Below are 24,792 nucleotides of genomic sequence, written 5' to 3' on the forward strand. Positions count from 1 at the left end.
TATTAAAGTAAAGCCTTAGTATTTCCCTGCCAGCCAAATTGGTGTGGCTAAAATATATAAAATGTGATTTTTGGCGTATCCTGGTCAATTTCTCTTATGTTAACTTACTATTATCACTGCTGACAAACCCTCTCTGATCAGATTAAGATTATTCTTTAGTATCTGTAGGAATAGCATGGTTGTATGGAATGTTCTCCTCTTACATTTCTCGGCTTTTAGAGGATCTGTGATCTTGCTGTTGGTCTTTAACCAAAGGGAGAGAATTAAAACTGCATCCAGACATGATGAACAAATGGAATTGCTTGAATTATATTAACATAATAATTAACAGCAGATAAAGACCAAAATGTCCCATCCAGACTGCCCAGTTGAATTTAATCTTCTTTTGGTAGCTGTGCATATAAAATTCCCGAATATGATGGACAGAGAATTCTGAATATGAATTGGAGTACAAATATTGTTATGAGATGTTGCAGCCATCTTCGGGATGGAACTAAAATGTGTATGTTACAAGCATAAATGGACTTAAACAGTAGAATACATGATAGCAGCTTGGAAAAAAGATAAAAATTAATCAGCCACCTCATGTTTGTGTTAGTATCTTGAAAACAACATTTTTTAATGAAAAGTATCATCCATCATAAATAAAGAATCCTAGGCATGCACCAAGTTACCACGAATAGAAATTCCCCTCACTACAGAATATGTACACAGAACTGCACAAAAGGATGGTTTTACCCATTCTCTCTGCCACAGGTGAAGGAGATTTCCCACCTTCTTCAATGGAGTTGTTCTTGGTATCAGGTGGAGTTAAATGGAATTTCAAGATGTTAAGAAGCAGCAAACTATATTTGATGCTTCTAGAGAATAAATGGAAGGAATGACTCAGGATGAGGAAAAACAACTGTCCTTAAGTATTAGGAGATTGCAGTACAGAATGAGGTGTCAGGGCGTTACTTCTGCTCCCTCTTCCACACGATGACCATGCCTTTGGCATCACTGGAAGCCAGCAAGCTCTCATCACAGTTGAAGCTGACATCAAGCACGGCTGCACTGTGACCCTGTAGCTTGTTCACGATAGCCTTCGTGGCACGTTCCACATCAAAGAAGTACACACACATGTCCTCGCTGCCAGTGACTGAGGATGAGACACAGATACAAAGTGAGATAGCAGCAGGAGAGGAATGGGGGAAGGATAGGTAAAGTTGAATGGAGACAGCAGATAAATAGAGCAAGTAAGGGAATGGGAGACAACACAAGGAACAGTGACATAGAAACAGGAAGGAGAAAAAAAAAAGTGTAAGCCACAGTTCATAGGATCAAAAACACTAGAATTTCAGTATTATAAAGATTTATTTATTTATTTTTAAATTAAAAATTATTTTCAGCACTTTGATAGGTTATCCAGTCCTCCCTCATCGAACCAACAGAGCAGTAAGGTAGCCTATCCTGTTTCCTTAGCACAAGCCACACAACAGAAAGATATTTCAGATGTTAAACGTATCATCGCTAGCAATTTAAGCAGCAGCTAAATGTTGTTGAGCTCATGAGCAATTTTATATGTAAACAGAACTACTGGGTGTCATAAAATGAAGAGACCTTCATGTGAGTAAACATGCCTCCATAGAAACCCACATACACACCCTGAAGAGGAGCACACATCTCCACATGTTCACTTGTATCCTTAGATATAAACATACACAATCAAGCACAGATACAGCCACATATACATCAGCATACAAACATATCTATGGAGAGAAAAGAAAGGATGAATACAAGAAACACTCATTTTACTCATTTTTCAAGCTTCAATAAAGTAAAAGAAGGCAATATTTACTATTAAAAAAAGAAAAAGAATTTCCTACCTATGAATTAGGTTGCTCCAAGTTCCACGACAAATAGCCTAGTCCATAAGTTGTTCATCCAGTTAGCAGAGACTAAATAAAAACTGTGGGCAAAATACCTGATCTACTCTTCTGCAGCCCAGGTACCTGCACACAGTGGGACTGGTGTGCTAACGATCACACCATCATGTATACCCTTTATTGCAAATAAGAGATGTACTGGAACCAAACAGTTAAGAGAGAATGGTCTATGGAACATTATTATTATCCAATCTAAAGACAGACAAACAGGAAGGTCTGAAAAACTCATTGTAGCAATCCTGGTTTAATGCCATTCTCATCCAGTGAGCTCAATCCTTGGATTTTTGAGTGCCTGTAAATCCATGCCCCAAACTCTGTGGCATCTGTGGTTTGTTTTTCAAGTGAGAACATGGTAACCACAACATCTACTACTTATATCATGTGATAGTAAGCAAACATTAAAATTAAAAAAAATACATATATTCTGCTTTTACCAGAGAAGACTGACTGCTTCTCTGTTAGGCACAAGAACTAAACTGAGACAGAGAAGTAGATCAGGAATATTTACAAGAACAAGACTCTGCTTGTGATTTTATTCTGTCTCCCTCTGCTGCCCTGATAAACCACTAGGCCTAGGTTATTAAAGAGGAAAATGGATAAGAAATACTAGGACATGTGGTCATGACATGAAGTTGGACAGAGGAAGGCTCAGAGAAAAACAAACATACATAGACTATAGTAACCGTATTGATCTTGGAGAAAACTGTAATTGTCATGGGTTGAAATAACTTTAAAAAGATGTTGTATGTGACAAGCCCTCACAGCATTGTTCCCTCTAATCTTTTCTATGGTGCAGGCAGATGTACCCAGACTGATCCGTGGTACTACAGGAACGAAAATTAGCAGGTAAGAACCAATTTTGCTTTCCCTGTACGTACCCGGATCAGTCCAGACCGCTGGGATGTACCCAAGCTGCCCTATATGGGGTGGGACCTGGAGAATCCCGCTCGAAGAACACTGCTGCCAAAACAGGCGACATCCAGATCCCGGACATCCAAATGGTAATGCTTAGTGTAGGTGTGTAGAGACTTCCAAGTAGCTGTTCTACAAATTTCTTGCAGTGAGACCAACTGACTCTCTGCCCAAGATACCACCTGAGACCTGATAGAATGAGCTTTTAGCCCATCTGGCACTGGTTGTCCATGACATATATTCTGGAAGTCTTGGTCTCCCTGCTACACACATTAAACCTTTGCAACTCCTACAGAACGCCTCAGCACGTATCCTTACTAACGCCAGAAACCGTGACCATATCACACCCACCCTTATCGATCTTCACTGGCTACCAATACAGTCTCGTATCCTTTTCAAAGTTCTCTCCCTTATTCATAAAAGCATCATCAATGGGCCTTGAAGAACTTTTACAGCATCCTGACAAATTTGGAGGAGAATGAGGAGGAAGACTCATCCGTGTCCTGTCCCTCCCCCGAGATATCATCCTGAGTATCTGGAACGTCACCCCCCGGGGGCAGCCGGCCTCGGGGAAAATGGCGGTCAGGAGGACCCCTCTCCCAGCGCTGCTCGTTCCTGAACCCTCATGGGCTGTAATAAAGCCTCTGTCCCTGCACTAAGCAGGAAGGGATCAGAGCCCTGATGCTGCCGATCAGGCCTGTCAGGCTCCCGACGCTGCCTGGCTCTGTCCCTGTCAGCCTTGTGCTGAATTCGCCTAGAGGGCCTTCCCCGCCTGACAGACAGGCGGTGTAAATGCCAGCATGGGAAAGCCGTGCGCATGCAGTGCCACACGCGGAGCAGGCCGCGCCATGAAGCATATCCCCGGCCTAGATTTATTCGCTACCCGAAAAAAGAACCGCGGCAAACACTGAAATTTCCCGGTCGAAAAACGGGCCTGAAACGGCGAAAAAGCAGTGAAAACGGAGTGGAGATTAGGCCGGAGCACCCAAGGCAAGAAATTACAATTACAATTTATTTTTTTTTACCTGTAATCGGACCCGCTGAGGATGAGTGAGCCGGGACCCCCGGTATTACCCTCAGCCACGGCAGTTCCAGGGTTTCCAACCTTCTGCTCTCCAGCCTCAAGTACCAGGGGGGTGGTCCCACCCGGACCTGCCAATCCCCTCTGAGGCTAAATTCAATTATTCCCTTTTTTTTTTCAATTTAGAGATAAAGGAACACTGACCAAACCAACAAAATCAGACAAAATCAAATTCTAACACCAGACACTAGGCTTTGCACCTCCACCATCTGCTGGAGACAGAAAAATAAGGCAGACACTAGGTGGCACCTCAGGGGTATAGGACAGAGTCCGCAAAGTCTTTTTCTGTCTCCATCTGCTGGAGGGGAGGCAAAACTCAGCTGTCCTGGACTGATCCGGGTACATACAGGAAACTGGATTGGCCATTGTCAGATCACTTGGAAGTCCCAGTAGATTCTGATGGGGAGATCCCCCTGTTGCTCACTCCTAGAAGGACCATTGGTCTGAGCCAGCATGGCACTTCTTATGTTTCCCATTCACAACATAGACTTTACTGCCTCCTTTTCTCTTGTTCAGCCCCCTACTCCATATTCTCTTTCTCCTTCCCTAGCATATAAAACTCTCTGCTTCTACTCACCTTCCCCATTATGTGTGCCAGCCCTCCCTCATCTTCCCCTTCTCCTGCCTCTTCCTTTCTCCCCAGTATTTGCCTCTGACCCCTCCACCTATCTCTTCTTAGGTATACATGTGCAAGCCTGTGACTCAGGTTATTTATTTACCTTGTGCATGCCGCCCCTTTAAATTGGAGGCCTGTAGTAGCATGAGAGAAGGAAGCAGGAGCAGCCATTGGGACAAGTGCTTAACTTCCTTGCCTGAAGTTCTTTTAAGGCCCATAGAAAGGACTGCTGCAGAGCAGGGCCCGGTGCAGACAGTAGTGGTGAATCAGAAGCTCAGCAGCAAGAGCCTGTGCCACTGTTCCTCCTTGGTGCCGGCCCTGCGAGTGTGTTCAAAACTAATGAGGCTAGTACTTCCTGCATGTTCATCTCATGCATTGCAAGATCAGCATGTAGGATGTGCCAATCCTGTGAATTCTGCATCTGCTTACAGCACACAATAGCAGCAGCACAGGCTCCACTGCTTCTTCAACTCTCCCGTGAGGGCTGAGGAACCTTGCGCAGTCATGCAAGTGCACACAGAGGGAACGCTGCTTCACAGACCATCTAAAGAAAAAGCTTCTTGGGTATTGAAAATTCATGTACTACAACAGCTTTTTTGTTAGGGGCCGATGCAATAAATATGCACAGAAAGCGGGTGCTGAACAGTCAGTGCCCGCTTTGCGCCCCCATGCAATATTTAAATTAGGGGGTCGCGTTAGCAAGGAGACACTGGGATTGCTTGTGCGCTCCTAGCACCTCCTTGCTAACGAGAACCCGATCGGCGTTGGTAGTCCACTGGTTAGGAAAACCGATGCCAAGTTTATCGTCGTTGGTTTCCCTAAATGCCGCACAGCCAGGTTTTGTTTTGTTTTTTAAACTTTATTTAATTTTGCTTTTCCTCCTACTTAATATTGCAACAATATTAAATAGGAGGCAGTACAGAAAATCATTTTTTTTCTGCTTTTCTGTACTGGTTTAAGGAGTGCTCAGCTATTAATGTCTGCTCGCTAAATGTGCGTCCTAGACACACTTTTTTTTTTTTTTGCATCGGGAGTGAATGCCTAGCCGCCTCATTCACATGCATTTGCATGTGATGAGCGCTATTATATTCACTCCCAGTTGGATGCACACTGTAGAGGCGCTAATCCCCTTATTACATAAAGGGATTAATTAATGCCTATACAACCTGCTCCAACTGCGGGTTACACAGTGCGCAGTGTATTGCATCGGCCCCTTAGTGTTTTAAAAGGTATCACAACCTACAAAGACTACAGGAAGTACAAGGAAACAAAAAACTCAAACCGCTACTATTCCACCATGACTTCAGATCTGTCATGCAAGCTATTCTTTTCTCCAAGATAGACTACTGCAATTCCATCTTGCAAGGTCTACCGAATTCCACTATAAAACCCCTCCAATTACTCCAAAATGCAGCGGCGAGAATTTTAACAAATACTAATCGGAGAGCGCATATCTCCCCCATCTTAAAGGACCTCCACTGGCTCCCAGTAAACTTCAGGATCCTTCATAAATCGCTGACAATTATCCACAAAAACATTCACCATCAGACTCCTATAGACCTTTTACACCCTCTCAAACTACACTTGACGACCAGACCCTTAAGAGATGCCTACAAGGGATCATTACATGTTCCCCCAATCAAATTTGTACAACACGCTAACATCAGAAACAGAGCATTTTCTACCGCAGGACCCTCCATCTGGAACGCTATACCCCCAGACCTCAGACAGGAAACCTGTCTACTAACTTTTAAAAAGAAATTGAAGACATGGCTATTCTGCCAAGCCTTCCCTACTAATAGCTCAACAGCCTGATCTAGAATTATCATGCCTCCCTTCCATTCTCCATTGTAAATAGTAATTTATTGTTTATTGTATAGTAATTTATCTTCGTTCTCCCCCTCTTTTTTTCCTTCTCCCAGTTAAGGCAACCTTGTTAGAATGTAACTTTTATGCTCCTTCAAACTGTCTTGTTATATGGTTGGTTATTGTTTCTGCTTCGTTCGATGTAAACAGAGTTGATTTGATCTGTATCAAGAAAGTCGGTATATAAAAGCCTTAAATAAATAAAAATAAATAATGTTGGTTCACTTGGATCCATAGAAATAAAAAGGTCAAACAAGCAGCTGTAGGCAATACACTTCTGTTGTGATAAAAGGGGGGGGGGGACGGACAGCTCTTGAAAGCTAATCATAAATGTATTAAGTTAATTCTATTTAAAGGGTATCAATAACTTGTTTGTTGATCTTTAATTCCAAGAAGGAGCAGGAAATGTTTCTTTAAAAAAAAAGGTAGTAGGTGCTTGGAATAGCTAATAGTAACCAAAATGATGATAGAATTTAGGCATGCATGAGACAGATAAAGATGGCAGGGATGGAGGAAAGATAAGGTAAGGTAAACTAGAAGTGCCGCACAAAATCAATGGAGCCTATTTTCCAGAATGCCTAAGTGAATAAGGAGAGAAAAAAATACATATACCCAGGTCAGATTCTTCTCGATTCCCAACATCTCCTGAAAATGTGTTGTGGATTAGATTACAAAGCAAAATTTACTAAATTGCATAATTGTGCATGTATTCATGAACTACATGAATTTCCCAAAAATATTGTGGGCCCCCTGACATACCTTGAAAAGCTGGTGAGGATCAGATGGAAAACAAAAAAAGTTATTAGATGGGGTAATTAGGCATGCATATTTGTTCTGTGCAACACAGATCCCCGCCCCTAAAACTGCCTTGCCATGATCCTCATAGACCCCCCACGTCTCCTGAAAAATTTGTTGTAGACTGGATGTAAAAGCAAAGTCATTAAGGTGGTATAATTTTGTACATGTATTTGTGAAGTATATGGATCCAGCAAATATTCCCTTTATGATCTTCATGCATCCCCTGATATGTTCTTATAATTTGGTGTGGATAGGATGCAAAACCAAAAAGATATAATAGGTTGACAATTTTGCATGCATATTCATGGAATACATGATAAACAAAAATACATCAGAATCTCTCGTCCCTGCTGACATCCTGAAAATCTAGTGTGGATCAGATAGAAAAAAGTAGAACTGCTATATCCACCTGGATGGTCAAACATGATGCAGTAGTGGCAAGATTTTGGTAGGTAGAGGTTGTGGCAAGATTTTGACAGGTAGAGGTTGTGGTAAGTTTCCTAGAATGGACTGCAGCCTGACTTGGCTACGCTACTCAATTAAAAAAAAAAGTCTAATTGTTTTTTTCTCTTATTTAAAAGAGATGTAAATGTTACAAGATGTAGGTTATAGGAAAATTAGTTCTTACCTGTTAATTTTCGTTCCTGTAGTACCACGGATCAGTCCAGTCCGTGGGTTGAGCCTCCTGTCCAGCAGATGGAGACAGACCAAAACTGAAAGGGTATCCTATATAAGGACAGAGCCTACCCTGCAGCCCTTCAGTATAACCATTGTCAAAGCAGATAAGAATAAAGATAACCAGTAAAAGATCAAGCAAGTAACGAGAGAACTCAGAAAGCCTAACAATTGCAAACATTGAATGGTCTCTGTATATCAGGGGTCAGGAACCTTTTTGGCTGAGAGAGCCATAAACGCCACATATTTTAAAATGTAATTCCATGAGAGCCATACAATATGTTTAAAACTAAATACAAGTAAATGTGTGCATTTTATGTAAGATCACACTTTTAAAGTACAATAAGTCTCTGAAAATATTACACCAGGTCTTAAGACACCAATACATCTCCTATTAGGAAAACGGACCAAGTCAGGCTGCTATAGAGTCCTACACAGAAACTACACGCCAGCAGAAAACCTCACCTGAATCACGTGCTGTCCCTCACCTAACATAGAATAAAGAGACAAAACGCATAACAAGAAGCATGCAGACAAAAACTGAATTGGAAACTGCAACAAGCCAGAGTCTCTGTATGCAGTGTAACAAAGGAAAAAAGAAACATCACACATCCTTATAAAACAAATCAAGAAATATAAAATCATCAGCAGTAAAACTGTACTAACAAAAAGAACATATTTCGAAACAGCTGATGAGTGGAATATCCAATAATTAAAAACTCATATAAAACATTTCCAGATACCAACAAAATATTTCAAAATAGCAGACACAAAGATCCAGTAATGAAAAATAATAAGGATACAAAAATTTTTTTGCTCTGCATACCTGGGAACGTTTGATATCCAGGTGTCCTGAGATTGTTCTGAATTAGCAGGAGGTGGGGTGGTTTGCTTGGAACTTTCTCCTCTCTCAGTCACATACCAGCGCTCTCTCTCACACTGGCTCTCAATGACACACCTATACACACATGCTCTCAGTCACTCACATATACAAATGTTTTTTCTCTCTCACTTATATAGGCTCTTAATTACACATTTACACACATGCTGTCTATCTTTTCACGCTTACACACACACAGGCTTTCAATCACATAAATACATGCTGTCTTTTTCTCTCACACACAGACTCTCATTCACATGCTTACAAACATGTCCTCTCTTTCTCTCATTTACACACAGGCTCTCAATCACATACTCACATGCTCCCTCACCTAAATCAGCTCTCAATCAGACACAGACACACATGATCTCTCTCTCTCATTTAAACACAGGCTCTCAATCACATACTCACATGCTCCATCACCTAAACCAGCTGTCAATCAGACACAGACACACATGATCTCTCTCTTACTTATACACACAGGCTCTTAATCATACATACACATGATCTCTCTCACACACAAAGGATCTCAATCATACACACATACTCTTTCAAACAAACAGGTTTTCAATTACAAACTTACACATACAGGTTCCCAATGGTAAACTTACATTCATGCTCTCTCTCTCACAGGCAGGATCTCAATCACAGACATACTCTCTTTCACATATACAGGCTCTCAATCATTCACATACATGCAATCTCTCACTCACACACACAGGATCTCAAACACACATGCTTGCTCGCTCATTCACTCTCTCTCTCTCCCCCCCCCCCCCCCCGGGAACTCGCGGCAGCAGCAGCCTCCTCCCAACGCTAACCTCCTTCCTTTTCAGCCCTCGCGGAGGCGAAGGCGGAGTCCCATCGGCCGCGGTTGAAGATTTTCATTTTCCTCCGAGCCGCGCTGCAGTCTTCTTCCCGCGCAGGCACCCGATGCTCTCCACTTCCTCTTCCGGGCCGCGGGAAGAAGAGAGCACCGGCGTGCTCTCTTCTTCCCGCGGCCCGGAAGAGGAAGTGGAGAGCATCGGGTGCCTGCGCGGGAAGACCCGCGCAGGCACCCGATGACTCCAGCGCTGGCACCCGGCTGACACCCGATGACTCCCGCGCAGGCACCCGGATGACTCCAGTCGGCGTGCTCTCTTCTCCTCCCCCCCGCGGCCCGGAAGAGGAAGTGGTGAGCATCGGATGCCTGCGCGGAAGAAGAGACCACGCTAGTGTGGTCTCTTCTTCCCGCGCAGGCACCCGATGCTCTCCACTTCCTCTTCCGGGCCGCGGGGGGGGGGGGAGGAGAAGAGAGCACGCCGGTGCCGCTGACTCCAGCTGTCCTGCCGCGTTCCGCCCGGGCTGACAGCATTTTAAGCCCGGGCGGCGGAGGACCGGGGAGCAGCTGGGTCAGCGGGGAACCGCGATGTATGGCGACACGTGTCTGCGAGCCAGATGCAGCCCTCAAAAGAGCCATATCTGGCTCGCGAGCCATGGGTTCCCGACCCCTGCTGTATATGATCGCTCTTGTATAAATATCCATTGTCATCAAAACAGATGCTTCCGGTGCCTTTAAAGATAATCACAGATGAAAAACATCCAGTATCCTGCAAAAAGAGGAAAAAAAGCTTCGAGTGGACGGCAGAAAAGTACAGGGAAGGGTGTCTGGACTGATCCGTGGTACTACAGGAACGAAAATTAACAGGTAAGAACTAATTTTCCTTTCCCTGTATGTACCCGGATCAGTCCAGACCGTGGGATGTACCAAAGCTTCCCTACAGAGGGTGGGACAGAGACAGTCCCACTCGAAGCACCTGCCGACCAAGGGAACCAAACACTGGCGCCTGTACATCAAGGTGGTAATGTCGAGCAAATGTATGCAGGGATTTCCACTTGGCTGCCCTGCATTATTTCCTGCGGAGAGACCGATTGACTCTCCGCCCAAGAAGTAGCCTGAGAACGCAAGGAATGAGGCCTTTAGGCCCTCCGGAACCGCTCGGCCTTGACAGATATAGGCCGACGAGATCGCCTCCTACAACCACCGAGCGATCGTAGTCTTAGAAGCTTGGATGCCCCTATTTGGGCCACTCCACAGGACAAAAAGATGATCTGAAACCCGGAAGTCATTGGTAACCTGAAGATAACGCAGTAAAACGAGTTTTACATCAAGGCGGCGAAGATCACCCCCAACTATACTCGCTATATCTTCAGGAGAGAATGCGGGAAGCTCCACAGACTGATTGACATGAAAAGAAGAAACAACCTTCAACAAGAAAGAAGGTACAGTCTTGAGAGAAACTCCTGAATCAGAAAACCGTAGGAAGGGCTCTCTACAGGATAACGCTTGAATCTCCGACACCCTTCTGGCGGAGCAGATAGAAACCAGGAAAACGGTCTTAAGCGTCAGATCCTTAAGAGTAGACAGACGGAGAGGTTCGAAAGGTGCCTCGCAGAGAGCCCGAAGGTCTAAATTAAGACTCCACGAAGGACAAGTGGTCCGGATGGGCGGATTCAAATGCTTGGCGCCCTTGAAGAAACAGACAACATCCGGTTGAGATGCTACCACGTAACCATCAATGTTGCCTAAGAGGGCTCCGAGAGCAGACACCTGGACCCGCAACAAGCTGAATGACAGACCCTTGGAGAGGCCCTTCTGGAGGAAGGAAAGAACCAGAGAAACCGGAGCTGAACGAGCCGGAACACCAGATTCCGCACAGACATTTTCGAAAACTTTCCAAACGCGGACATAAGCAAGTGAGATAGACGGCTTACGGGCTCGCAGCAGAGTGGATATAACTTCTTCTTTATATCCTTTCTTTCTTAGTCTCCGCCGTTCAAAAGCCAGGCCGCTAGACAGAAGCGATCCGCTCGGTCGAAAAATCGGGACCCTGTCGGAGCAGGCGTGGGAGATGGCCTAGGCGAAGAGGATCGTCCGTTGCCAGGTTTGCCAGATCCGCGAACCACGGTCTGCGGGGCCATTCAGGTGCCACGAGGATGACCGGTCCCCTATGGAGTTCTATTCTTCTGAGAACTTTTCCCACTAGGGGCCAAGGAGGAAACACGTACAGAAGAATGTCGTGGGGCCAGGGAAGGACTAGTGCATCCACTCCTTCTGAGCAGTGCTCCCTCCAGCGGCTGAAGAATCTGGGAGCTTTGGCATTACTCAAGGTTGCCATCAGGTCCAGGTGAGGTGGACCCCACCTGCTGACAATCAGATCCATCACTCCGGATAACTCCCACTCGCCAGGATCGAGACGCTGATGCATCAGGAAATTGGCTTGCACATTCTCCTTGCCTGCTATATGGGAAGCTGCTAAGCGCTCAAAGGTGGCGCTCCACCCAGGCAAAGAGCTTGCTGTCTTCTAGGGCCACCAGGCGACTCCTGGTGCCCCCCCCCCCACCCCCCCGTCGATATAAGTAGGGACTATAACAATTTATTGTATTTTTATTCTTTCTATGTCTTATCTATATTTTAAATCTGATGTTTTTATTTTTATTTTATTTTTATTTTCATTTTTTATTTTTTCTTGGTTAACTGGTTCTATATAATCGAAATATGTAAACCGTCTTGATCAAACTAGTTTGAAAAGACGGTATAGAAATATTTTTAAATAAATAAATAAATAAATAAGTCACTGTGGTGGAGTTGTCAGATAGCACTCACACCACCTTGCGGCGAATCAGCGGAAGAAAAACCTTGAGAGCCAGGCGGACTGCCCAGGCCTCCAGGTGATTGATGTGCCAGCGGGATTGGACTGGGGAGCAGTATCCCTGTGTAGCCTGGGACTGGCAGACTGCTCCCCACCCGGAGAGGCTGGCATCCGTCGTGACTACAATCCACTGCAGAGTCTGTAAGGACATTCCCTTCAGGAGGTGCGTTAGCGATAGCCACCATTGTATGTCGGCGATGGTAGAGTCGGAGAGCGGGAGAGTCGTCCGAAACTGTTCCGACACCGGCTTCCAGCGGGATAGCAAAGCTTTCTGTAATGGTCGCATATGTGCAAAAGCCCAGGGGACCAGGTCGATAGTGGAAGCCATGGTCCCCAGGTCTTGGAGGTAGTCCCATGCTGTAGGAAGCGGAAGCGAGAGGAGATTTCGCACTTGGTCCATCAGTTTGAACGCCCGAGCGTCCGGGAGGAATACCTTGCCGACTCGGGTATCTAAGTGTGCCCCCAGAAATTCCAGGACCTGGGAAGGCTGCAGATTGCTCTTGGGAAAATTGACCATCCACCCGAGAGAGGTGAGGAGATCAAGGACCCGGTTGACTGCAGCCTGCTGAGGGTCTCCGACTTGGCCCGCACGAGCCAATCGTCCAGGTAAGGATGGACTCGGACTCCTTCTCGCTGGAGAGCGGCCGCCACCACCACCATGACCTTGGTAAATGTGTGTGGCGCGGTGGCTAGACCAAAGGGCAGAGCCCTGAACTGAAAATGCTGGCCCAGGATGTTGAATCGGAGATACTTCTGATGCTCACGTCAGATCGGTATGTGTAAGTAAGCCTCCGTCAAGTCGAGAGAGGCCAGATATTCACTGGAGCGAACAGCCGCTATTACCGCCCTCAGGGTTTCCATCCGAAAATGTGGTACCTTGAGGGCCCGGTTGACTCTCTTGAGGTCCAAGCTTGGACGGAAGGAACTGTCCTTTTTCGGCACAATGAAGAAGATGGATTACTGGCCAGCGCCTTGTTCTTCCACCTGGACCGGACTATTATCCCCAGCCCCTGGAGCCTGGCAAGAGTCTGGCATACGGCAGCCCGCTTTTGGTGTCCACAAGGAGAGACTATGTACAGATCCGGCAGGTCTCGAGCAAACTCTAATGCATAACCTCTCTCTATTATCTCGAGGACCCACTGGTCCGATGTGATTTTGGCCCATTCCTCTAAGAACAGGGAGAGATGACCACCTAAGTTTGAACGGAGGAATGGGCTGGCCGGATCTCATTGGGAGGCGGGCTTTGCGGTGGAATGTTGTGCGTTACCATTGCGGAAGGCACGACGGCCTCGAAATGAATGAGACCAGGACTGGGATCTGGAGTAATTTCCTCTAGAGAAAGCAACTCGAGCCCGATTATTATACCTTCGCTGGCCCCTGAAATGGGAACATGTAGGGGAAAAAAGACCTTGACTGTTTCAGGTGGTCCTCCGGCAGCTCGTTCTCCCCCAAGGATTTAATAAGCTGTTCCAGGTCCTCGCCAAAGAGCAACTTACCCTTAAAAGGAAGTGTGCCCAACTGCGACTTGGAAGAAGAGTCCGCCGACCAATTGCGCAGCCAGAGGAGTCGTCTGGCCGACACCACTGAAACCATCGCTTTGGCCTGTACACGGAAGTATGTCGTAAAGAGCATCCGCCCCATACGCTACAGCGCCTTCCAACCTTTCGGCCTGCTCCGCCTCTGCAGACGGAATGTCCTGGGTGCTGAGCAATTGTTGAACCCACCTAAGGCTTGCCCGCTGCAGATTGTTGCCCGGACTCCTAAGGACAAGACTTCGAAGATATGCTTGAGATAGAATTCGAGCTTGCAGTCCTGCCTGAATATCTTTTAAAGCCGTGGCCCCCACCACCAGAATAGTGGTGTGCTTGGTGACCGCAGATACAGAAAAATCCACCTTGGGAATTTTAAGCATTTCCAGGCAATCCTTGGGGAGAGGATAGAGCTTGTCCATAGCTCTCCCCACTCGTAGCCCCAACTCAGGAGCTTCCCATTCCCGGAGGAGCAGCAGCTTGTTCAAGGGATGGAACGGGAAAGTACGCGGAGGAGCCCTGAGTGCCGCCAGGACCAGGTCCACATGAGCTGGCATCACGGTCGTGATCGTATCCTCCAGAGGAATCTCAATCCCCAGCTCCTGAAGGATGAAAAGGAATGAGCGGCTCCAGCTCTTCCCTCTGAAATAAGCGGAGCACTCGGGGGTCATCCCCCTCAAGAGGGGGGGCTGGCCCCGACAAATCCACATCCAAATCCTGGTCTGGAGCCACAGGTGGGACAGGGGGGGAGGGGGAGCCTCCGGTACCACCCGCACCCTAACGGACCCCTGCGCATCTGGTGCCGCAGGAGCAAGTGGGGAGGGCATCCGTGGGATTTTAGTGGGAGGAGGACCTGGGGGGGGTGGTTTTCCTCCTTCTCCTCTTGTAAACTAGCCAAATAAGATTTGCGCATTAACAGCACAAATTCTGAAGAAAAACATGGCCTGGATTTTCCGGAGGGGGGGGGGGGGGGGGGGGAGGGTCAGGGCTCGCATCCTGAGTCTGCACGAGTCTTATATTGGGAAGAGAAATATAAAATTCAGGCTCCTCTCCCTCCTGCAGCCCCAAATCGGGAGCTGTAGTGATTCCCAAAATGGCCACCGTTCCTGCGGTTTGCCGACTCAGGAACGGCCTGGCCATGCGGTGGGAGGACCGCCCCTGGGTCGCCGGCTTGATCGCTGCCAGGGAGGGACCTTCCCCAACCAGCAGGCACCCAGAACAGAGCCCTTCGCGGGAGAGCTGTGATGCAGGCTTCCCGCAGGCAAGACAGAGATTTGAATGAGGCATGACTAAGGTAAGAAATGCCACGAGGCAGAGAAAAACAGCTGAGCTGTGCTGCCCTGAGGAGCAGGTGCAGGAGAACGAACCATGCTCGCTCCTTTTCTGACAGAAATAAGCTGCAGAGTAAGAAATAACCTGTTAAAGATGTAGTGCCTCAAATTTTTTTTTTAACTTTGAAATGCAGGGGAATGAACTTCCCTGCTGGCACGGCCGGGGAATTAAGCATCCCAGGAGAGAGGCAGCTATATAGGGGGAGTGACTGGACCACCAGTATCGCCCCAAACACAAGGTTCACTGGGAAGAGAGCCCAGGCTGAATAACACAAGGGACAAGCCCCCCTAGGCCCCCCAAGAGCGAGGAGACAGCTCGGTCTCCTGAAGAAACAAAGCTTTTTCAAACTTTGACAGAACAGGGTTTTTTTGTTTTTTTTAATTTAGAAAGAACAAAGATACTTGCTTGATCTTGACAGAAATAGAGGGACCCCCCCCCCCCAGGGCAAAGGCTATGTAATAAAGCCAGGGAACCGCAGGGTAAGCTGCCGGCATCTGCTGGAGACAGACAAATACTGAAGGGCTGCAGGGTAGGCTCTGTCCTGATATAGGATACCCTTTCAGTTTTGGTCTGTCTCCATCTGCTGGACAGGAGGGTTAACCCACGGGTAAGTACAAGGAAACGCTTATTTATTTATTTATTTATTTTAAGATGTTTGATATCAATTTGTTCATATGTTAGTGTTGATTGATGATTTTTTTTCTATTTGTAATGTGACATCTTTCTAAATAAATGTTAAAAAAAAAAAAAAAAAGAGGAGCAGCAGTTATCTCCTGAAGACCATCAAGATCATATAGCTGCCAGCTGGTTCTAAGTTAGAAGAGTATTGGCAGAGGGCAACTATATAAACTCAGTGGGTCAAATCGTCCTTATGTGCCAATAACTACTACATTACTGTTTGTATGTGTAGGGCAGGCAATATTCAAAACTGTATGGATAGGTGCAAAGTCCATGTTAGTTTTTGGATTTTTTGCTAGTGGATTTTGCACCAGATCTCACCTATGAAAACTGCCCAAGAATAAATAAAAGTACCCACTGAGATTTGCGCCTAATTTTTCTTCAGATACTTTTTCCATTCAAAACTATATGCATATGTTGCCTCTCCTGGCTTAACCCTGCCTCAGGAATGCCTCCAAGAAAATGTAGGTAAATGTAGGTTTGCCTGTCTGCACAGCTTTCAAATAGCCCTTTTATCCAGGTAAGTGGCTTTTGAAAATTGCTCTCTTTATGTTAGATACACTTGCAAACAAATATATATTCCTCTATGTACGTAAACATTCAGTGACATATAACCATGTATATCTGTACAGATACATGGTCAAATACATGCACAGATATACTGTATATACACAAACTTACAAGCTTACACATGCACAAAAATGCATTTGCCTATGCAACCATGGTCAACAAGCAACTAAATTCTCACCCACGCAGGCTCCCTGGCGGAAGGACATGAGGGGGCAAAAGATGCTGCGAACAGGATGCGAATTCTGTTGGATCTGGAAACTCCTCTTTAACTGAAGTGTGCCTTCATTATCAACAACTCTAATAAATAAATAAATGAGAGGGGGGGGCAGTAAAGAGAAGTGTTATTTAAAAAACACAGTTAAGAAAAGCCCTCTCTCCCCCATCCAAAAAATGAGAGAAGCAACTATGAGCAGTGGGTAAAACTATTGATATGAAGCAAATGCAAGGCAGGAAGTTTCTTACCTGTAGAGGAGGAGTTTGTTAACACAGGCATTAACAAGCAACGAGGGATCACGGGCTTCCCTGCTGATCCAGGAGCGTGCTGAGATGTTTGTAATAGCACTACCTTCATTCACCACTAGGCGTTTAGCCTTTGTCAATTTCCCTGCGAGTGGGAAGAAGAGGAACATGAGAAACAAGAGCATGTAATAAAAACCAGCCCTCGGCTCTCTCATCCACAGCTCCATCTCACCTGTGGCCATGTCGAATAGGAAGGAGAAGATGCTGCCTCGTTCATCCCCAGCCCAGAGGATGCGCCCAGAGGAGTCAAAGGACAGTGAGAGCACACGACCTGTAAGCTTACTAGAGCCACCTTTCACCTTCTTCCCCGTAGAGATGTTCACCACATGGATATTGTGCTTCCCATTGCCCACCTGAAGCAAAAGGAAGGGTGAGGAATGGGGCACAGACAGCAACATATACAGATCAGAGAGAAGAGGGAAATCACACAGGTGACAGGTGTCACAGCATGGCATTGGCCCTAGGGCTCAGCACTCACCACTGTGAGGTTGTTGTTCATTGGCTGGAAGGTACAGCACAGAAGTTCCGAGGTGTCAGGATCAGGAATCTCCCGGATGCACTTGCCATCTTCAGTGGCCCAGATGCGCAGTGTGGCATCCAAAGATGTCGACACGATGACATCGTTAGAAAGAGACCAGGCAAAGTCTGTCACTCCACGGGCATGACCCCGCAGTACACGCACCACGGCTGGTGGCGTGGGCACTAGTTGACACACTGAGATCGTGCCGTCCAACGAGCAGCAGGCCAGTAGGTGCTTGTCATCATTGGCAAACTGCACCTTCGGCACTGAAACCAGAAAAGAAATTGCTTACTCTTTGGGAAAAGGGAGGGACAATGCCAGCGCTGCTGCAGTGGTAGGAAAGCACTCACACTACTGAATTGGAGAGAACAGAAGAGACCGAGAAAAGCTGCCAGCCAAATGGGACAGAGGGAGGACAACTGCCACACCACTGAAAGAGAGGGAGACTACCAACACTGCTGAGATAGGAAAGGGCATGCCCATTCCCATGAGACAAGGGGAGCAAAGAGAGAGCACCAGTGTCATAACAGCAGGAAATGGCCACTAGCACCTCTGACATGAGGAAAAAGAGGAGAGTTCACCAATCTGAGGGAGAGCAGGGGGAAAGGGAAGGAGACTCAGTCAACCTTGCCAAAATGGAGAAAGGAATTTGACCACCAGCACCAGCCAAATGGATGGTGATAGACTATTTCCACTCAGATAGGTGGAAGGGTGATGGCAATTGTCTACACAGTTCATAATTCCTGCCAGAGACTGGAAATAATCCAAAAAAATTCAGTTTGTATTTAGTACATGCTTTGGTACTGCTGCCATTAAATTCTCTTTAGCTACACCTCCCACCTTATGACCCAGGGATGAACTGTGCTTTAAAAGAAGCTCACAAGTAAATATGCACAAGCAGGGGATTCTGTTGTAGAGATATTAAGAGGAAATTTGGCATCCTTGGTGTCCCGCCATATATCCCCTCCCCGGCGCAGAACCTTACCCGCCTCATCCACATGCTGGTCAAAGATGTGGTACATGCCTGCAAAGGCATAGTTCTCACTCAGCGTTGTGTCACCAGCCATGGCACGGCTGGCCTCCGCCACTGAGGTGGGCACCAGGCTGCCCGGCGGCCTGCAGTATTAAAGAACTGAGTCAGAACCAGGAGGTGGTGAATGGGTGAAGGATCCTCAGGGACTCGAAAAACAAAATCCCACCATCTGACACTGAGCAATTTCTAAGATGAGACCATATTGGCTCTCTCAGGATTCAACTTTTTCTTGAAATTCAGAGACAGAAGAGGTTCTGTTGAAGGAACTAAGCACCTCACATATAAAAGCTGAGAATAAGGGGGTCTGCACCCTGCACCTTATGGACACAGCTGACAAGGACAAAGGTTATAAAGGCACAGGAGCAGGCCAAGATGTTTCTACCATGGGAATCAAGGCTCTGGTATAGGCTGTCATCTACATATCTCACAAGGCGGCATCAACCTGACCTATGCTTCTACTACTAAACATTTCTATAGCACTACATACCTATACAATTATAAGTACAGCCCCCACCAGTATTATAACTATTCAGAGGAGATGGGAGCTGAACTGCTCAATGACCCAGATTCCTAAAGAACCCATCAGTCCAGACTACCAGGTTTTGCCTCCCTGCCAGCAGATGTAGACAGAGAAAGTTTTACTGACATTGCTACTTAACCTAGTGTGCCACCTGCAGTCCCTCAGTATTTCTCTGCCTCCAGCAGGTGGAAGATGGTGTAAAACCTGCAATCTGGGAAAGAAATAATAAAAGGAAAGAACAGAGAAGATTTTCCTAGTCCTCCCTGGGGGTATTAGGTCCTGGTGGAGCCATTCCCCTTGGTTTGAGGTGGATGAGCAGGTGGTTGGTGACCCTTTTGTTAGCTCGGTCCGAAGTTCCGTGGACATCTGGTGATCCAGATCCCTCCCCATCATGAAGCAGCAGCCTGGAATCTATTGGCAGCCCTGCTGATGTTTAGGGAAGTATTCCCTTTTTATTTGCTTGCTTGAGATGTTAAAGTTTTAAGGAAGTCAAAGCAGTTAAAGTTAGTTTAAAAAACAAAACAAAACACAGATAAAGCAGTTTATTAGGTGGCAGGTTCCCGATTATCTGTCTTTCTACAGCATCTCTTTGGGCAGTGTTCAGTGGTGCAGAGCTTTTGCAGTCAGCACAGGGTAAGTATGTGCCAGCGCGTGACCTCGGCCACGTGGTTAATGGTGCACAGAGCTCTTTCCTGCTCCTGTAGGTGATCGTGATAGCGGCTAAACATGGACAATTTGTGTGCAGGCTGTGTTTCTGGCAGTGTAGGCACTTCGTTTGTGCCTGCCACCTCTGCTAGGTCAGGCCAGTCTGCTGATGCTTCGGGGGTCTGGGGCTGCATGTCTCTCTCCCCATCAGCACGGGAATGGTGGCCATCTTGGTTTCTTGGGCTAAGCTATCAGCATCTGTGGGGGAGGCAAGGGATCCCCAGCTAGGTTATCTCCAGAGGTTTTTGGCCCCAGAGAGGAGCAGAAAGTCTTAAACTGGGATGATTTTCCTCTTAACCCGTCTCCTGAAACCTCAGACTTTTTCGATGGGAATTTGTGTTATTATGCACAAAGTCTTTTCTTAGCAGCATGAGAGGGGCACTCTCAAACCCAGTCCCAGTCCTCAATTGATCCATGGCCATACTATTCGTGCCCAGTGGACGCAGGGAGGCAAGTCTGCGGGGCAGGTTCATCGCCTCCAGTTTTTCCCTGCAAGAGAAAACTGATTCCTTGCAGGGGGTTCCCCACTCATCCACCATGGGCTAGCAGGGAGCATATTTTTCTTCCTCAACTCATGTCTCCTGTTAAACTTCAGTGGAAGGTCAGCCAGCAACCGTGTGGTGCTTTCCAGAAGTGGGCACACACAGGTGCGCATAAGGCCACAGACTATTTTTTTTTTGAGCGCATATTTGCGCGGGTATGAGTACACGTAAGCTTGAGCACACATTGGCACAGGCACTTATGTGTGTATGACCGCAACCTAGATTTAGTCTCCTGAACCAGGAGACCAGGGTTCAAAAGTCCCACTGTCTCTCCTTGTGACCTTGGGCAAGTCACTTTACTCTCCATTGCCTCAGGTACAAAACTTAGATTGTAAGCCCTCTGGGGATAGAGAAATACCTACAGTACCTGAATGTAAACCAATGTGATATCTCAGATCAAATGTCGCTATATAAAAAAATTAAAATAATAATATTTGCACGGGTACATATGCATGTACGACCACAACCTAAGTTTTGAGCGCGTTTGCTCGCATCCTTCAAGGTGCGTGTGTGATGTTCGCCTAGAGCCGCAGTTCAGGACTGATAGATGCTAGGAACAAGCAATTCTAAGCACCTTGCTATCTGTGTGGCTTGTCATCTGAGGGCAATCCGGTCCTCACTTCCTCTACACCTGTGTCTGTGTTTGGATGCTGATGGCATTTTGGCTTCTGTAGATTTAGAATGTTGAGATACTCCCACGGCCGATAGGGTCTCCTGAGGGCAGTGAAGTGGGAGATGTGATAGCTGTCAGTTCTTCTCCCTCCTTGTTCCCGAGGGCAGAGGCTGTCCAGAGAGAATGATGGGAGAGGGCCAAGTTTGGGTCTAGGAGCCCCAGTATAGATTCATCCTCCTTCTCCTTAGTGGCATGTTTCCTGGATCTGGAGACTTTTCTGAAGACGTTTTGGCATAGGTCAGGGGTCAGGAACCTTTTTGGCTGAGAGAGCCATAAACGCCACATATTTTAAAATGTAATTCCATGAGAGCCATACAATATGTTTAAAACTAAATACAAGTAAATGTGTGCATTTTATGTAAGATCACACTTTTAAAGTACAATAAGTCTCTGAAAATATTACACCAGGTCTTAAGACACCAATACATCTCCTATTAGGAAAACGGACCAAGTCAGGCTGCTATAGAGTCCTACACAGAAACTACACGCCAGCAGAAAACCTCACCTGAATCACGTGCTGTCCCTCACCTAACATAGAATAAAGAGACCAAAACGCATAACAAGAAGCATGCAGACAAAAACTGAATTGGAAACTGCAACAAGCCAGAGTCTCTGTATGCAGTGTAACAAAGGAAAAAAGAAACATCACACATCCTTATAAAACAAATCAAGAAATATAAAATCATCAGCAGTAAAACTGTACTAACAAAAAGAACATATTTCGAAACAGCTGATGAGTGGAATATCCAATAATTAAAAACTCATATAAAACATTTCCAGATACCAACAAAATATTTCAAAATAGCAGACACAAAGATCCAGTAATGAAAAATAATAAGGATACAAAAATTTTTTTGCTCTGCATACCTGGGAACGTTTGATATCCAGGTGTCCTGAGATTGTTCTGAATTAGCAGGAGGTGGGGTGGTTTGCTTGGAACTTTCTCCTCTCTCAGTCACATACCAGCGCTCTCTCTCACACTGGCTCTCAATGACACACCTATACACACATGCTCTCAGTCACTCACATATACAAATGTTTTTTCTCTCTCACTTATATAGGCTCTTAATTACACATTTACACACATGCTGTCTATCTTTTCACGCTTACACACACACAGGCTTTCAATCACATAAATACATGCTGTCTTTTTCTCTCACACACAGACTCTCATTCACATGCTTACAAACATGTCCTCTCTTTCTCTCATTTACACACAGGCTCTCAATCACATACTCACATGCTCCCTCACCTAAATCAGCTCTCAATCAGACACAGACACACATGATCTCTCTCTCTCATTTAAACACAGGCTCTCAATCACATACTCACATGCTCCATCACCTAAACCAGCTGTCAATCAGACACAGACACACATGATCTCTCTCTTACTTATACACACAGGCTCTTAATCATACATACACATGATCTCTCTCACACACAAAGGATCTCAATCATACACACATACTCTTTCAAACAAACAGGTTTTCAATTACAAACTTACACATACAGGTTCCCAATGGTAAACTTACATTCATGCTCTCTCTCTCACAGGCAGGATCTCAATCACAGACATACTCTCTTTCACATATACAGGCTCTCAATCATTCACATACATGCAATCTCTCACTCACACACACAGGATCTCAAACACACATGCTTGCTCGCTCATTCACTCTCTCTCTCTCTCCCCCCCCCCCCCCGGGAACTCGCGGCAGCAGCAGCCTCCTCCCAACGCTAACCTCCTTCATTTTCAGCCCTCGCGGAGGCGAAGGCGGAGTCCCATCGGCCGCGGTTGAAGATTTTCATTTTCCTCCGAGCCGCGCTGCAGTCTTCTTCCCGCGCAGGCACCCGATGCTCTCCACTTCCTCTTCCGGGCCGCGGGAAGAAGAGAGCACCGGCGTGCTCTCTTCTTCCCGCGGCCCGGAAGAGGAAGTGGAGAGCATCGGGTGCCTGCGCGGGAAGACCCGCGCAGGCACCCGATGACTCCAGCGCTGGCACCCGGCTGACACCCGATGACTCCCGCGCAGGCACCCGGATGACTCCAGTCGGCGTGCTCTCTTCTCCTCCCCCCCCGCGGCCCGGAAGAGGAAGTGGTGAGCATCGGATGCCTGCGCGGAAGAAGAGACCACGCTAGTGTGGTCTCTTCTTCCCGCGCAGGCACCCGATGCTCTCCACTTCCTCTTCCGGGCCGCGGGGGGGGGGGAGGAGAAGAGAGCACGCCGGTGCCGCTGACTCCAGCTGTCCTGCCGCGTTCCGCCCGGGCTGACAGCATTTTAAGCCCGGGCGGCGGAGGACCGGGGAGCAGCTGGGTCAGCGGGGAACCGCGATGTATGGCGACACGTGTCTGCGAGCCAGATGCAGCCCTCAAAAGAGCCATATCTGGCTCGCGAGCCATGGGTTCCCGACCCCTGGCATAGGTGAAGCAACCTACTAAGTAGAGATTGTGTGCTCAGGCCTCACATTTGTCAGCCATTGTGGGCTAAAGATGCAGGGGAGGCTGTCCAGGGAAATCTTCAGGTGAGTCTGGATTATGATAAGTCAGAGGATTCCAATGGGAATTGTTTCCCTCAGCTCTACAAGAGGGAGGTTTTAAGCCTGATTTGGAGGCACATTGGACTCTTATCAGATATTTTTGTTTTCATAAAAATGAGTCACCGAGTCTGTTGACTCAGACCCTGAAGATGTTTGGTGTGGCTGGTGGCGTTTATGGACGTGCAGTTGAAAGATCCAATATTGGTCACTTTAATTATAGTGTCCTGTGAAGGATTAATTGACGTTGAGTGGAATGCCCTGGAGGTAAGTTTTAATAAGGGGGTGCGCTTTGGCGATTTCTTAACCAGTGCAGCTGTGTCTTTGTTCTGGTGGCCTCCAAAGGTGTGGTTTCCATGCTAGTGGCCAGACACCGGTTATGGCTGCATACAGGTAATATTTCCAGGTCCAATCTCACAAGATCACTCTTTTAAGGGTTCTTTTTTTTTTTTTCCGAGCTTGAGTTGAAGAGGATGGTGAATAGCTGAGACAATTGGCTGGAAGGAAGGTAGTGTTGTGTTTTTGCCACTCCAGGGAATCCTGTTGTGTTCATCCTTATAGAGGAGCAACTACTCATAGGTCTCACCCCTTTGGAAGTTAAGTCCTTTCGGCTAGAGAAGCCTCGCAAAGTAGGGGGCTCTGAAGCATCTCAATCTTCACAATTAAGGGATGCGGGCTCACCTGTTGGATCAGGAGATATGTGGGCGCATATTTCAGTTTATCAAAGATGGACCAGTGGGGCCTGGAGGTGGAAAGGGACTGCCATGTTATAGAATTTCTCCAACTTACTCCAGATGCCGTTATGGTTTCTCCATATAACTCTACAGAAGAGAGTGGCAGTGGAGACTATGTTAAGGAGGCTGTTATACTTGAAGGCCATAAAGAGTTCTGGTGCTATTTCATCTATTTGGACATTCCAGGGAAGGAAGAGGAGTCCTTTCGGCCCATCCTGGATCAGAACGGAGACAATCAACATTTGTGAGGGACTCTTTCAAAGTGATAAATCTACGTTCTGTAATAATAGCAGTACAAGCAGAGAAATTTTCTCTTGTCTCTCAACCTGACAGAGGCCTCTTTACATATTCCCATTCACCAAGAGCCGGAATGCTTCCTATATGCTTCGATATTCTGGAACATCATTTTTCAATTTCAAGCCCTGCCCTTTGGGCTGCCTACAGCGCTCATGACCTTCTT

At 46.6% G+C, this 24,792-nt stretch overlaps 1 protein-coding gene across 2 annotated transcripts in view; it reads right to left on the reverse strand.

Moving 5' to 3' along the window:
* Nucleotides 1–287: 287 nt before the first annotated feature.
* The window catches only part of WDR13 (WD repeat domain 13), a 70,240-nt gene continuing 45,735 nt past the window's right edge, over nucleotides 288–24,792 (reverse strand). For both annotated transcript variants that reach the window (XM_029611007.1, XM_029611015.1), the window contains 6 exons: nucleotides 18,579–18,709; nucleotides 17,552–17,859; nucleotides 17,246–17,426; nucleotides 17,017–17,158; nucleotides 16,733–16,851; nucleotides 288–1,138 (listed from right to left, as the gene is read on the reverse strand). In XM_029611007.1, coding sequence (XP_029466867.1) covers nucleotides 954–1,138; nucleotides 16,733–16,851; nucleotides 17,017–17,158; nucleotides 17,246–17,426; nucleotides 17,552–17,859; nucleotides 18,579–18,709 — 1,066 coding nt within the window. In that variant the 3' untranslated portion in view covers nucleotides 288–953. The remainder of the gene's footprint in view (nucleotides 1,139–16,732; nucleotides 16,852–17,016; nucleotides 17,159–17,245; nucleotides 17,427–17,551; nucleotides 17,860–18,578; nucleotides 18,710–24,792) is intronic.

Source organism: Rhinatrema bivittatum, chromosome 1, assembly GCF_901001135.1.
Source record: "Rhinatrema bivittatum chromosome 1, aRhiBiv1.1, whole genome shotgun sequence".
NCBI lineage: Eukaryota > Metazoa > Chordata > Amphibia > Gymnophiona > Rhinatrematidae > Rhinatrema > Rhinatrema bivittatum.